Source organism: Anopheles gambiae, chromosome 3, assembly GCF_943734735.2.
Source record: "Anopheles gambiae chromosome 3, idAnoGambNW_F1_1, whole genome shotgun sequence".
Taxonomy (NCBI): domain Eukaryota; kingdom Metazoa; phylum Arthropoda; class Insecta; order Diptera; family Culicidae; genus Anopheles; species Anopheles gambiae.
The window spans coordinates 49,077,365-49,093,365 of NC_064602.1; the positions used below are offsets into that span (position 1 = coordinate 49,077,365).

Genomic DNA, 16,001 nt, shown 5'->3' on the forward strand with positions numbered 1-16,001 from the left:
GCCTATCGTACACGAAGAAGAAGAAGAATGCGTATAGATCATCTTAGTTCAAGAGTCAGTATGTCTTTGCTTAGTCTGGAACAAACCGTACCTGCAAAGGTAATGTTAGCTAATGTGGCACAGCACGGGCGCTGCCTTCATGCGCTTTGTTTATGTGTGAATTGCGAGTGCATGCCTTCGATTATTAAGTGTGTAAGTTTGGTGTGATAGTTTTGCCTGCTCAATAGCAAGCGTGCCGGCATTAGGATTAATGAATGCATGTTTTTTGTAACTGTTTTAAGTGAGATATTTGCAAGCACCACGGAAGACAAACCCTAGCGACTAGCGTAGCTGGCCATGAGCACCGTTCCAGAGTAACATCATTGGACATTGTGGATGCAAAGGAAAGGTAGTAGAGCGCACTTTTAACGATGCAAACGAGCGGCAGTACTTCGAATAAATTCATGCCCATTCATCAATGGTGCGGACGGCGGGAGCGTGGCTTGGGGCCACGTTTTGGCGATGCAGATACAATCCATCGGACCATCTACCGTTCACTGGAACCGAAGAAAATATGGAACGATCCCGGCCGTTTTCCCGGCATTGTGCGCGACTACGGAGGTGCGTTTAATTTAGAATTTTCCCCGGATGGCACGTTACTGGTGGCAGCCTGCCAAAAGAAATCGATCGTACTGTTCGACCCGCTGACGGAGATACAGATCTGTGCGGTGAAGAACGCCCATACGGAGTGTGTGAACTGCATAAAGTTTATTGATCATCAGATATTTGCCACCTGTTCCGACGACACCACAGTCGCGCTGTGGGACATCCGCAATCTGACCACGAAGCTTCGTACCCTGAACGGGCATAGCGGCTGGGTGAAGAACATCGAGTACTCTAAGCGAGACCGTATGCTGCTGTCGTCTGGATTCGATGGATCGGTTTACGGATGGGAGATCAACAACTACACTGAGTACGGGTCCGTGTATCGCCGGGTACTTCACACCTCCGGACTGTTGCGCTCTCGTCTATCGCCGGACGAAAGCCGTCTTGTACTGAGTATGAGCAGCGGTTATTTGATCATTATCCATGATCTTGATCTCGCCAATCTGGCAGGCGATCTCGAAGGATTCTATCCCAACGTGTATCGCTTAATGCAAGTCGGCCGACAGCTGATCCCGATGGCGGCACGATTCAGGCACTTGTTTTATTCCAAGCGCAAGAAAAACCGCATCGAGCTGGTGACGGACTTTCCACCCAACAATAATCCGGAAATGATTAGCTCACTAGCAATACACCCGCAAGGTTGGTGTACACTCACCCGTAACGTTTCAAGTGACGAAATGACCGAATGGTCCGTAGTGCACGATATACAGGAGCTACCGCACGATGAGGAATCCGATGAAGACGAGGAGGAGCTAGCAGAACGAGAGCAGAATCGTCGGGAAGAGGATAATGATCAGGCAGAGGAGTCGTCGAACAGCGGTGTCAATGTGGCCCGCGATCCACAACCGGGCACGAGCGGGATGTCCGGCCGATCGACTAGAGGCAGCGAATTGGGAGGCATGTTCCGGCTGAATGTAACAATGCGAGAAATGATGTCGTCCGTGGAATCGCACAGAGAGCCCGCTGTTGGTAGTAATGAGGCCAATGCTAACGCGGAAGGTAACGTTGATCCACAACCGTCCGGAAGTCGCAGCAATTTGGTTACCTCGAGATCATCACCACCGCACGAAGCGCAGCATGTTGAAGCAGGCCCAAGCGGACAGCAACCACCCGCAGCAAACGTACGTCGACAGAATGGTCGCGGCAGACGCGTTATGATTACAAGACGAAACCTGCGCTCTGAAAATGCTAGCACCGACGTTTGGGCCACAGAGGTAACGTTCCGGGAGCGTAAGAACATGCCGAGCCCACAGGTACGCAACAACCGCGGCCAAATCTACGGCATTGTATCGGGTGTTAGCTCGTCCGCTAGCACCGGTTACACCGGTGCGGGTAGGAAGCGAGCAAACGAAAAGATTTGTAAAAATGTACCCCGTATGCTTTATTACATACAAGAAACGATCACAGATCAGGGATTCATCAGAGAGTCCTGCTTTTCGCCCGACGGTCGTATTATCTGCTCGCCGCATGACCACGGTTTTCGTCTGCTGGCGTTTAACGAGAATTGTAACGAGCTGCAACATGCGACGGGCATTTGGCGGAACGAGAAGGCACAGCAGTTGCATGAGGTTAAGCGCAAGCAGTGTCACTCGTCCCTGGTTGTGAGCAGTCAGTTTAGCCCACGGTTTCCTTTGCTTGTAACGGGTTGCCTGCTGGGCAAAATTGTCTGGCATCAACCGGCACTATACTAGCGGAGGGAGTAAAAGGGGAGTCAATAAAATGTAAGGAGAATGCATTCGAACATGCCAACATGAATGTCTCGGTATTGATTCGAGCATCCGAAATACAATGTATTGTTTATTGAGGAAGAGCGTCTCGCAGTTCGGCAATCCATGGAGTAGTGAGTAAGGTGAGTATTGTGAAAAAATCACTTCTAGAATATAACATTGAAATGACTGGTGCAAATCGTTACAGGTCATCATCGTGCTGTGAATAATTGACATTAATAAGGTAAGGTCTCATAAGTATTTTTTCACCTTAAAATCCTGTTTTATTCGAGCTTTCAGTTGTTTTGCTTTTGTTATCTCAAACATTTTGAAACCCGAGTCGATGCGTTAATTTTGCATCAACCGTTTCATGCGCTCTTTCAGTGAGCCGGGTTTAGCTTTAGCTGTGGTTTGCTTCGTACCAGACGATGTCGTTGATGGACGTTTAGTCTTTTTTAATCTGCAAATAGAGAAATTGTTATTTGTTTTTTGGTTTCGTAATTATTATTAGCGGCATCTACAGCTGCATCTACTTACAGTTCATTTAGGTGATGTTGCATTTCCTTCTTAAAAATGCTTTTAAAGTCGTGTGCGAACGGTAACCAAAGTTCGAAGAACATTTCTGGTTTGCATTCTTCCAGCGTGCCCGTCTTCGGCGTAAAATGATAGAAGCGCATAGTTCGTTCGAAACATTCACAACATTCGTCCAGCTTGCAGAATTGCTTCTCGATGCGAGCGGTAGCCTTCTCGATAAACTCCTCCATTATCTCCTTGAAGGGATGAAGATGGTCTTCCGTTGATTCCTTAATGACTCTATCTGCAGTCCTGCGGCACTCTGGAAATAGAAAGCAGTGAATAATATGTGTGATGAGCACTCGCACATACACGGACGCGTTCTGGGCGTTCCTACCTTCCGTTTTTGAGCGTAACATAGTAAGCTGCATTCGGCAGTCATCGTAGTCCACTAGCACTGACTTGTCCAGATCGCCAGGATCCGGAATGGGTAGCTTTATTTCCTGCAGTATGATGCCACTCTTGCGACACTGGCTGATGTAGGTACGGATTATAAAATGCAACAGCGTCGTATTGGTGTCGGCTGACTTTACGTCTTTGAGTTTGCTCAAAATCTCCAATCCAAATCCATCCGCCTGGCCGCGGGTGCGATTACCTCCATTCATGAAGTTGCCCAAGGTGAGAATGATCGAGAAAAGATGCTTCAACTCTTCACTTTCCACAAGAAATTCGCACGTCTGCTTGACGGTTTTAAGCTTCCGCGACACACCTTTATAATGTTCCTCGAACTCTGCCTGAAACACGATGCACGAAATGCGTTCCGAGAAGAACGATATGCTGGAGATGCGCAACAGGAACTGTTCCGGCTGATCGAGCGGGATCGCATTATTATTGTTCGCCAGGCTGCTCTCTGCATAGTCGCGGATCTGCATCAGCTCCTCGTCGCTGGCTTTTATTTCTAAAATTTTTTGCATCGCTTCCAGGCTAACGACGGACGTGTCGCAATGGTAGATGGCGCACTCAATTTCGTCCCACTCGACGTGTAAGCTCTTGGCGAAGATGCCCACGTTTTGCGATCGTTTGCAGTCGAGTATTTTAACGGTCTTTTCCGGCTTTTCAACCTTTTCCCGCAGCTTCGGTATTATGACTTGGCGCGAAAACAGCTCAGTAAACTCGTCCAAATTATCGAGACTAGTTTCTTCAAGCTCTTGCCATAAACCAAGCCGCTTTTCGGCCTCCATCGAGGGTGGCTGCGAGGAGCAAGCCGTTTCGAGCCGAGCCGTGAGCACACCATCAGCAGTCGTTTCCGAAGCGGTTGTGCTTGATAGGGAGGAAGCCGTGCCACCATCGGTTTCGTCATTGAACGATGTCGACATGACGCTTGAGTTTTTGCTAGAGCTGCTGCTTTTCGGTGCCAGAATGCGGGTCCAGTAGAGAGGCTTCATCGGTTTAGGTGGGTTAACCGGTTGTTTACGAAGAACTGGGGAAAGGTAATTGGAAGCAAATGTTAAAATTTTCTATTCACCAATCAATGTACATAGAGTAACGTATGTGAGACACAAACTACCAACAGAAATTAAAAAAAAAAGTCGAGGACCTAATAACCAGAGAGGAGTAGAGGTAAAGGTAGAAACACAGGAGCGTAGGGGAAATGATAATAATCTACAAAAAAATTGGGCCAAATATGTGCAGTGGTGAGATTTTTCCAAACGAGAGTATCAATACCATAGTGCAATGATCTAAATGGGCGGCTTTAGATAATTAGCTAAATTATGGTGACAAGTCTTTTTGTTTTTTTTTTGTGGATCAAAGCCTAAAAAAAGAGGAGCTATACAATTGTGTTGAAAAGAAAAACCCAAAAATTTAAATTGTATATACTAAAAACGAAAGGCCAGGTAGGGGAACTTCCAGACAAAAGGGTGCAAGTTCAAAAATAATACCGTAAACGTCAAGCAGACGATTTTCTGTATTAGAAAACAATCTAAAAGATGAAAATATCCGAAAAGCATATTATTACTACAACTACTATATAAGTGGGTGCGTCTTGTAAGTAAACTGATCGAAAAAGGACAGAGGCTTAGATAAAGCATAAGAAAGGCACAAGAGCATCTACTCAATTGCAAAATATTGTACAAAAGATACATAAATTCGAAATGTTTTACTTTTGGTTTTTGGTTTTAGCAAACCGAAGAAAAAAAACAAAAAGATGTGTAAGTAAAAACGTGAAAACCAAAGTTTTGAAGGGTAAAAAGGTTGAGGTTTGAGAGAACAAAAACAAACGCTTACTATTCGCCGCATACCATCCTCCGGGCACTGGTATGGGTAGTGGTAGTGGCGGAGGGCCACTGCTGTTCGCACTAGGAGAGGCACTTGACGCTAATTTACCTGGTCCAAGCGGTGGTGGTGCTGCTCCGTTCGGCCCAGTGGGACCAAGGGCACTACCACCCATGGGCGGAGGTGGTGGTGGTCCCGCAGAAGCTGCTCCAGCAGCTCCTCCAGATGGGCTAATTCCACCCAATGGAGGAGGTGGTGGAGGTGGAGGTGGAACGGAAGATTTGGCTCCGTCGCCAGTCATTGGTAGTGGAGGCGGTGGTGGTGGAGGTGGAGGAGGTGGTGGTGCTATTCCTTGGAATGCGTGAAGAGGTGGCGGAGGTGGAGGAGGGGGAAGAGGTGGTGGAAGCGGAGGAGTTGACGATTGTTGTACTGCACTATTAAAAGGGATAGGTGGTGGTGGAGGAGGCGGTGGTGGTGGTGGTGGTGCCAAGGAAGGTTTAACATCAGAAGGATCTGTAGGAACCGTTTCGTCCTGGGAATGGTGTTTGTTACACGGGTCGGTTTGCGTTTCTCGTGTGACTAATGTACGCTTTAAGCTATCTACGGGTGGCGTGGTGGTATCCGATTGCTCTGCGGCCGTCGACAGTGGGCTACTCGCCGGTGGCTGCGACTTCGCGCAGCTAGAGCAAACGTAATTAGACACGCGGCAAGGATACGGCTCATTGCTGCTGCTGCTTTTTCCGTTGGGCACATTCCCTTCGTTGGAGGAGCACGTGGTGTCATGTTCGGAAAGATTGCTCAGTTTGTTAGTAGTAATACTGTTACTTAGGAATGTTCGCTGTGCATTCGTTGGCGTATCACATTCAATCGTATTTCGCCTCTGAATATGTTGTGCGTGTAGTTTACCCTCTGTGACTGTTGGAAAGCTTGGAGAGAGCGGTAAATTGTGGCTTGGAGCTCCGTCGAACGAATGGTTGTTGTCGCGGAGTTTGGCCTTCGCTGTCGGCGTACTGGAACATGCATCGAACACGGTACATTCGGATTCGTTTAGCAGCTCAGCGTTGCCTTTATCATATATCGTGCAATCCGTGTCATTGAGAAGGTCCTGCAGTAGCTTCTGATAATTGCTATTTAACTGCATTGCATTATCGCTAAAGCTCTGATGTTTCATGATGTCGGCAGCAGTCGGTAAGTTGCTGTCGCTGAAAAATAATTCCTGTAAAATGCGCTTAAGCTGATTGATTGTTTCACAGCTTGCAATCCGGCGTCGCAGCTGTTGGAAGTCGCTTTCCTTACGATCATCGCTTGGATCGTGGCTCGTGTCCATGTGGTTGGTACCGTTTTCGGTGTTTGTGCTAGCTGATTGGTGGTTGGCACTTTTTGCAGGGCCTGCTGTTGTGGCCGAGGCATGTGGCCAAACGACGTGTGGCTCGAGCCGGCCAGGCGTAACAGGCGTCGGGGTAGGAGGCTCAGTATGCGTCCACTGGTACATGAGATTGGTCTGCAAGATCAGTCAGAGGAAGCAGAATTAGCACAATAAACAAACGGAATCGATCCCGCTTATTACAACACTACCGTACTATGATAAGATGTTATAAGACACTGCTCAATATGCCACCAATTGCTACTTAAAAGTATAACACGTAAAGAAATCATAGATCCGAAACGACCACTCTTACACTCGCATTGAACGTGCTTGTTTACATTGAACCAGTATTCGCATCGTGATCTGTTGCTTATCTTTTGTTACAACGCTCTCTTTATTTTGTCTCTCTGCACCTGCCGTTATCATTTCGTTAGTATGTGTGTTGCGTTTTATCTCTTTGCTACGAGTGAACAGTTGTCGTTAAAATTGAGCAAATATATGGGCCCATTCAGACATACATTACTGTCTACAATGTACGGACATTTCCACCTACAGTAACTGTTGTGACAATATTGTTGGCTTACATTGAAGTAAATATGAAGCTTAGATTAAAACCGCTTACCCGAAAAGTATCTTGTGGTGGGGCATGCTTGTCTGGTATTTGCTTCATAACTCCGGCAACCAGCAGATTTGTGCAGTACTGAAACAGTAACGCTTGCAGGTCTTGTTCGTTAACTCCCGGTATATTTGACGGTAGAGACGATGACAGCCAGTTCATTAGCATGTGCCCTAAAACGAATAGCAATAGATTAATGCCATATCACCTGCTCCAGTGTGTACATATATAGGTAACTTAAAAATATTATATTAACTGTTGATGAACTATTAAATGAATTTAATGTGTTTTTTTGGGTGTGTGCGTCGTATGAGTAGAATTAAGCAGAGTAGGGGGAGGGGGGGGGGAATCGCATCATTCTATTGCGAAAGGGACTTGATGTCTATGACAATAGGTGGTATATCAACGGTGTGACATTCACTGATAAGGTGATGGGACATGCACAATGTGATGCGGTCTTGTTACAAAGACTTCAGAAATGATAAGAAAATGATAGTATATTTTCTTCTCCTACCACTTGCACTTATTACGCCAGCGTTTAAATTCATTATAAAAAACGTTTGCATGCATGAAACATATTATGGTTGCGTTTTTTCCACGACTTGCTAAAACTAACGATCCGTATGATTTACAAACATGATTATGATTAGCTTAAATAATAAACAAACTATAGGCGATACATGAGTAACAAAAAATGTCAAATGCTACTACAGTCACACGGTAGAGGCAGCTTGCAGAGGTGGTTTACCTTCAAACTTTTCGTACGAGAAAAAGTTAAGCTTTTCCGGAACATAAGATGGCCGTACGACACGGTTGGCAGGAGCCGTCCCCGCAAAGTTATTGGCACTGCCCTTTCGGTCAGTTAGCACGGGTAGCTTGGTCCCTACATAAAGGCTAGATTTAGCCAGCACTTTCGTAGGTTTCCCATTGGTTGGTGGTAAGCGAGTTCCGGTCGCTGTCGTTGTCGTTGTTGCGATGCCATTGTTACCTGCTACCGTCGCACTGGTCCCTCTTCTATGGGACAGCGGAACTCGTTTGCGTTCCATCCTCTCCTCCGGGGGTGGTGAAATTGATTCCGATGAGTCATCCACGACCGTTTCCGATTCTATGCAGACGGTGCTCACGTTGTGTACGATGTGCAGATTTCCATGCAATTGTTCACTGCTAGAGTACGACTCGTTGCTGGGTGGAACGCTGATGCTGGAGACATTGTTGCACACTACTAGCTTTGATCTCAGGCGTTCCTCACGCTCGATGTCGCTGCCACTGAGAGTGAATGGATCATTCCGGCAGATGGTGAGCTGCGTCAGTGCCGACTTGATGTTTGTGGTCGTCGTGGGCGCTTCAGCAAGATCGCAGATGTTTTCTTCCGAATAGTAAGCTTCATTTATTTCTGTCGCAAAAGCGCCCTGCGGTGAGGCTGGATCGGTAAAAATCGAATCCGAACTCGAAGATGTGGTACGTTCACGTAAATGTATTACATTTGGTGTATCTATAAAAAAGATCGATATCATTGTGAACAGTGTGACAAATGGGTAGGAAGCTTCTAGGACAGTGTATCACGTGCATCTTGTGTAGATTTGCAAGCGTTTTCATACATAAGTAACTAAACAAACAGACTAACTAACAATGTACGATGTAAATGCATGTTTGCCATAAATTTTTCAATTGTTGGTGAATGTAACGAATGACCACAGCTCCATGTCAAATGCGTGTGTATTTGTACATGGAAGTGGCAAATGCCGTTTCTACTGGTTCTGGTAATGCAAAATTACACGCATACGCATACCGAACTGTAATTGGAAAGAGAATAAACTACCACTACGGAAAACGGCAAACTGGTAAACACTAATAGGTCTGCGCTGTAATTTCGACGAACGCCCTGTACTGATCGCTCCGTTCTTTTCGTTGTTTCATTCATGGATTCCATCAATGGGTGCTGTATGTGTGTAACGTTGGCAACGTTGCTCTCTTTCTCTTCGCTATCCAAAACTCACTTAGCCTGGCATTTGCTAACTCGATCTTTTCGGGACTCGAAGGAACGGAACGATGAAACAATACGGAATGATCTAATTTCGTAGGCGGTTCTAATGTAGAATTCACAATTGAACACCGCTTGATGCCCCACACATTGGTGCGGGGGCAGCTGCTTGGCAATGGCAATGGTCCCTTATTAGAAAGTAACGGTACACAAACATAATCTTTGTAGCAGTATCTGTTGCTCGCTCTCTATCCCTTGCGTGGAACGGGCGACGTACACAGAACGGAAACACTTCACGAATCAAATGCTAAGCTATCTCATTGTAAACACTAGTTGCAACTTGTTGCATTCATTCTAAAAACACAGCTGAACAGTGAACCGAAAGGAGAAAAATTATGAGACACCGTAGACCACGAACCTTTGCTGCGCCGTAACGCCGCGCCGCACGAATCGGACGAAGGTTGGCTTTCACGCGCGGCTGGAGTTTGATTGAGCGAATTGGCCCTTTTCCACGAGTCGGTAGTGACAATGATCGGGTTCGCTGGCTCTTGGCCGACTTCACCACCACAACCATCGCTGTACGTGTTGTCCGTGGCTGGAACTGGTTTGCTGCGTAGACGCAACGATGCCGCCCGGCTGTTGTGCTGGGCTGGCTGGGTGGGGGGTTCTGTTTCGTTTGTTGTTATAGAAACGGAATGCGTCTCGACCGGCAAGCCGCTACCCTGTCGTTGTATTGGTGCGTTCGCGTTGCATTCGCGGGTAGGTGTGGTGAGCAGCAGCGTACTAACGTGACCGGCGCTAGAACCGTCAGCGGCCAGACATGTACGGTGCGGTTGCGCTTGGTGTGGAGCATTGTGAGTGTGTGCAGGTCCTAAGCAGGTCAGCGACTTACAGCGATCGCAGGGTGGGTGCGTGGAAGAAGCTGCGCTTGAGCGGTTGGCGCTCGTCGTGGTGCCCCCTGTCATAGGTGTCGTCATCGTTGTAGCGACCGGCATGGGTTGTGTTGCTTGATGTTGAGCTTTGTCAGTTGCGTCATCAACGCATCGCAAAGCATCGTCCGCATGGTTCAGCGATTTATTGTTGGTGAAGGCTGATTATTCGATTTAAATCCGCATTTGATTATGTTTAAGAAAAAGGAATAAAAGCAAATGTGTTCGTATAATGTACATTTTGATGATACCAGGGGTCGAAGTGAAGGTAACGCAGCACTGATTATTTCATTAGTTGTAATAATTTACATATTTTTTGTAACTAACATCTAACAATTTGAAAAAGTGATCTTAAGAGAAATAAAACTTAAAAAATAAAGATTTGGAAAAATACATGTTTATACTATCCGCATTATTTAACTATGAATTGTTAACTTACATAAGGATCCCAGGATCCCTGAATCCCATTACATAAGGAAACATAACATTTGGCGACAATACAAAGCAAATGCAGGTATATAAATGAGTGCAGGAGATATATGTAATGGATAATCATAACTTTTAATCCGCATCGTTTATTTGTATATTTATGAGGATATGATAATTTAATCAACAAATTTTAGTTATGGCATGTCAGATTTATGTCTACCCTAGATTTATTAATAATGAATCGTTTAAACATTTAAATTTATGTTTATATTACAAATTAGGGCGTGGTTCATCTGATCTTTAAATGTCCTATTACCACATACGTTGTCCTATTACTGTTCATGATGATATGACTAAATTATTACTGATGGACTCTACAACCAAAAACTACATTCATATTATTTTATTTATTCTATTTATTCCATTATTACGGCACATGTACCGTGTTTTGATTCAAATTACGAACAGCTTCCAACGCCGGACATATTATTCATATCAAATTCCTGACCATGCCTATTTTTAATTTTGCACGGTTGTTTAGATGCTCTAGAATCAATCAAATATGTGTCTGACTCTATAAAGGCGCTGTGTTTAATGTCACAATAAATAACTAATTATTTTCTGTCGGTCAGTTCACCAGTTTTGGCAGTTTTGTTTGAAACCGAATCCAAAGTAATTTCGTCGATAATTCCTAATAATCTGGTCCATTTGCATTGAAGTGCATCGAAACCATTGTAGAGGTAGTTATCAACGTAATAACAACAGTATTTTATTATATTGTGCTCTGATTTTCAATAAAACGCTTGTTTAATTATGTGCGAAATTCGGAACAAATTTTTTGATTATCTTGTTTTAAATTTCGGACAGCCGAAGTAAATCCAGATTAGTTGCATACAAATATTTTTTAGACGGTGATAACAACAATAAAACAATGACATTTGAAGATGTATGTGACAAATGCATTGATGGCCGTTGGGGGAAAACCTTCAATTCGCGTACCGTAATTTGAAACATGAGCTCCAAACTGTCTGGAATATGAATCAAAATATTGTTGTAATTTCATGTTTTTTTTATAATATGTTAAGTATAATTATTGGAAATGTTTATTTTTTTCTAAAATTTTGAATGGTTGCGATAGTTAAGTGAGCTATGCAGAGGTATGACCGATAAAATTCGAATTATTGTGCAGATAAGCAAACATATCATGACAAAAATGCCTTAAATGTTCGTAATTCGAAGCAATGCGTTAGAGTCGTAATTTCTTTACATTCATACTACTTAATAACAATATTCAAATATGAAAACAATATTCAAAATATTCAAAACAATATGAAAATACGGATACACATTTGTCGTAATAATGGAATGAAATAAAATAAAATAAAATAAAATGGTCAATTCTATTATTTAGCAAAAATTTTAAAATTAATAATTTCTACCCATTTGGAAACAGCTATAAATTAAAAAAAACAACTATTTAGATAAGAATGTAAATAAATATTTTAAATTTAGGATTTGAAAATAAATTAATTAAATTACTTAAATTCATCAAGGTTTTCATTAATAGACATGTATTAGATTTTAAAATACATTCCTTCATTATTTGAATGAATTTTGAAGCAATAAGCACATTCACGAAACCATTGAGTTATTACTTAATTACTGCTACTATCACATATTACTGCACAAATATGTCGTTTCAGCATAGACCGATAGACGATTGACAACACTTTTTAGGTTTTTTTCAAAAGTTTCATTATTTATACAGATATGGGGAATTTAAATAATACTGCTAAATAAATATAAACAACGTTCCTACCTAACGATTGCATTGAGTGATAAGAGTACTAGTCCGTTGATAGACACATCATGTTACAAGTGCAATATTTTACACTCATCTCATAAGACATAAACAACATGACACGGTGTGAATTGCCATTGTCTCCATTTCTACGACAATGTTAAAGTAAGCGCAATAGGCGGCATGTGTTTAGTCAACCGTGGCGTAAAAGCAAGTACTACGCGAGTATTATTTACCACGTGGATGCAGTAAGGTGCTACACGTTTCCCACGAAATAAAATGTGTGCCGTATACATTTGCTACGGAAGTCAAATGCATACAACGAGCCATATTTTGTAACCAACTCAAGTAGTACAAGCTCAAGTATTGGAAGAGAATGAAATGTAACACAATCCCATTTGCAGCAGTTCATCAAGTGAGGGACGCATGTAAACCAACCGCACGTCCCATTCAACACAAACAAACGATACGTACCTTGCTGTTGGATGTAATCAAACTCCTTTTCCTCATCGCGGTCATTGGTATCAGCTGATTTCTCAGCTATCTCGCTGGCGCTCCCATTTTGCTCACGCCGTGAGTTGTTTGTACGGTCCAGCTGAGCAGATGCATCGAGCAGTATGTTCGAAAAGCCATCCTCTTCCGTGTCGGCGGTAGCGGCGGCGACAAGGTCGTGTGGCTTTATGCCGTCGTCCTCTAGGCCAACCCGCCCTCCGACTAGCACGTGACCATCGTGCTCCACCAGCAGCTGTTTGCGTTTGCCGAATTTAATAAAGCTGCGACCCTTGGAGAGAGACGGTGTTTTGGACGACGACCTTGGCGCTGGTTGCTGCTCAGCTGTCGCCGAGTTTGGCTGTGCGCCCGCTTGGGCCTGTGTGTTGCCCATCGCTCACAGGACCTGTCAAATGGGTGAAGTGATTTTCCTTTGCACAGAAACACCCCACTGAGTAAATCACTTGCCGCTGTTGTGTTAACTTCAGCGTCACGAATGCTTTCGGTTTCATTAGCACTTAAATGGAAATGGTGGCCAGAAGCGTTTGGTGCGCCAAAAACAACCAATTAAGAAAAAAACACACACAATCACTGAAAGTACTGCAGGATTTCCCGTTCAACAACATCCTGACGAACGATGTGCCACGATCGCGGTTCATTTAGCAACACTCGCGGACCAACCAGATGGTTCAGATTGCTATAGAAATTGCGCGGCTGTCCAACATTTTCAAGGACTGCTTTGATAGTGCGAACGACCATCATCCATACCGATGGCTTGCGGTGGACGGTGGACGCACCGCGGTATAGATTTTTCCGGCACACACCTTTCACCGTACGCTACACTACACGACACACGGTTTGCGTTTGAAGTTTTCCTCACCACCACGGCATGCACGGTGCTGCATTGTTTTGCTCTCACTCTGCTTCTGCGTTTTCACTTGCTCTGTTTCGCAATTGATCGCTTGGTGTTTGGCACTCGCATCGAACACTCCGGACTTGCGCAATACCGACGGCGAATGGTTGGCGCGTTGTCAGAGGAAAAGTTAAACATTCAAACACCACGCGTACGTTACAACAAAACTTTGCTAATAAGATAAATTGCACTAACTGCGCGTCGCGAAGATGCAGCGCCGAATTTTTGCACCGACCAAACCAAACACGCGCCCGTTTATTTGCTTGTTAAAGTAAGGTTCACGATCATCACGTGCATTGTGTAGCTCTGCGGCACGTGTAGCTGCTGCTGCTGCTGCCGGTGGGCATGGCTGCTTCCAGCTGCGTTGGAGTGTAAAATGGAACTACTGTGGCTGTGGCGTCTTTTGGCTTGGTATAGGGGGAGAGGACCAAAACGGTCGACCGAACCGACCGACGAATGGTTGGCAACGGCGTAACGCCAACCGCAACGAAAGTGTAATCTTTGCTTGATCTAGCGTTTGTGGTGTATACTGTTTCTTTCTTCATGGTAGTGTTGCTTCGACTTCGGTTGAGGGCATGGTTGTTTTCTTTAAATGCTTCGGCACATGACGACACTGTTCCGATAATGCACAACCGAAAATGAGTCAACATACAGCCGAGCCGAGTTTAAACGAAGTTGTAAAGGTTTGGGTTGGGATTTCTTTATTATTATCGCATCTTATGCTTTTCTATGTGCTTATTGATTGCTTGCATTTACAAATGGTTCAGCAATCATTGGTAGCTCTAACGTGGTGTTGATATTTGAATAAATTTTCCTGGAAAATATATACAACTTTGGGAAATCTGATACTTTTCAGCGTACCACTCACAGTTCAGCCATCGGCATGGAAATTACTTTACAACAAGCATGGAAAATACAATTGTTGCCACTCATGCGAGCATCACCCGTATGGGATAAAGGTGTGCGATATGTCTGCGTGCTGTGTGCATGTATGTGGAAAAGCTAAAAATAAATTATCCGAGCAGTACAGGAGCCGATGGAAATGAGCCAGGTTAGGCTTTGGTTTTTTTTTTGTTGGTGCCCCTGAACTCAGTTCAGTTGATCGTGGTTGGTGTTATTTTGTTTGCAGTGTTGTGTATGTTTAAAATGAAGCACTTAGCCGATGGCAAGCTAACGGCAGCGGCAGCTTTGAGTATACATTTGCATCATACTTTGGAGAAGGAAAAGGCGTTCGACACGAAATATTCTAATGGGGGAATGGACTGAATATGTGTTTTTAGTTGTTTGGCGTAAACTTGTAATATACCCGATCAAGCACTGCATTTCAAGCACGAAACGGCTGGGGATGAAATACGCTAATTGGGTGTACTTCATTTTGGCACAGAAGTTCAGTGTTATCATGCGTTATTCACTCTACTTTCACAAAAGTCTAATCTTTAAATGAAAAAATAAACTTGAAATGAGCAATGAATCGACGTATGATGCGCATTACTTGACATGTGACATCATTAATGTGGTAAAAAGTGTTTCCAGCATTAAAAAATAATAATAAAGAATGTTCCGTGCAAAATTCAGTGGTATACATATGAGAATAGATCACTATTTTCTTCTGAAACAACTTTGAATTTTTTTCAAACGCGAGTTAAACTGGTGTTGGAAGTGTGGAAAATGTGGAAAAATAATTTATCGTTGTCATTCCATATACTTGAGCCTTCATAAAGTTATAAAATCATTTTTTACAATTAGGATACAACGCGTTTGCCATATATATTTTTATTGTTGTTTTGTTTGTTTGTTGTTTATTGTATTAAGTGATTGGCCAAACAAGCGGCCTTATCACTGAATTAAAACTAGAACTTAAATAACTAACACAAAGAGCAGGTTAAACGCAGTGTACAATGACAAGACGCATCAACAGAATCTTGTAGGTAGGTGCCAGTCAAATAACATGTAACGCTGATTAAATTTACGGGCCATCGCAGTCATTGGGTCGTTCTCGCTGTATGCACGTCATGTAAGGTCAGTTATTATTAGTCTGTAGTTACGGAACACTCTAGGAGGGACATTTATGTTGACTCTAGCCAGTAGTTCTGGCGAATCTATCTCACCGACAATAAGCTTGGACAAAAACGTATATTGGGCATTATCACGTCTCCTAGCAAGTGTGTCCAGACCAAACAACAAACAACGAGTATGATACGATGGACGAGGGGTTACATTACGCCACGGAGTGAAGTGTAGGACAATACGAGTAACTCTCTTTTGGACAGCTTCTATTCTATTGGACCAAACTCTAGAGAACGGACAACAAACTGTAGAACTAAACTCGAGGATGGAAC

At 43.8% G+C, this 16,001-nt stretch overlaps 2 protein-coding genes across 4 annotated transcripts; one reads left to right on the forward strand and one right to left on the reverse strand.

Moving 5' to 3' along the window:
- The first annotated feature begins 50 nt into the window (after window positions 1–50).
- LOC1279603 (DDB1- and CUL4-associated factor 10 homolog) lies at window positions 51–2,394 on the forward strand. The gene is made up of 2 exons (XM_061662116.1): window positions 51–192; window positions 282–2,394. Exon 2 carries the CDS (start codon window positions 411–413, stop codon window positions 2,334–2,336), a length of 1,926 nt encoding a protein of 641 aa, XP_061518100.1. The 5' UTR covers window positions 51–192; window positions 282–410; the 3' UTR covers window positions 2,337–2,394.
- A 216-nt stretch (window positions 2,395–2,610) lies between these two features.
- Window positions 2,611–14,078, reverse strand: LOC1279604 (protein cappuccino). 3 transcript variants are annotated; one of them, XM_061662111.1, is made up of 8 exons: window positions 12,735–14,078; window positions 9,520–10,191; window positions 7,869–8,612; window positions 7,127–7,293; window positions 5,250–6,639; window positions 3,262–4,344; window positions 2,889–3,186; window positions 2,611–2,811 (listed from the first exon to the last, which is right to left on the reverse strand). In XM_061662111.1, the coding sequence occupies exons 1-8, from the start codon at window positions 13,141–13,143 to the stop codon at window positions 2,700–2,702; spliced, it is 4,875 nt and encodes a 1,624-aa protein (XP_061518095.1). In that variant the 5' UTR covers window positions 13,144–14,078; the 3' UTR covers window positions 2,611–2,699. The 3 variants fall into 3 exon arrangements, with proteins under 3 accessions (XP_061518095.1, XP_061518094.1, XP_061518097.1); XM_061662110.1 differs by having other exon boundaries at window positions 5,151–6,639; window positions 12,735–14,077; XM_061662113.1 differs by lacking the exon at window positions 9,520–10,191 and having other exon boundaries at window positions 5,151–6,639; window positions 12,735–14,066.
- Between the last annotated feature and the right edge of the window lie 1,923 nt (window positions 14,079–16,001).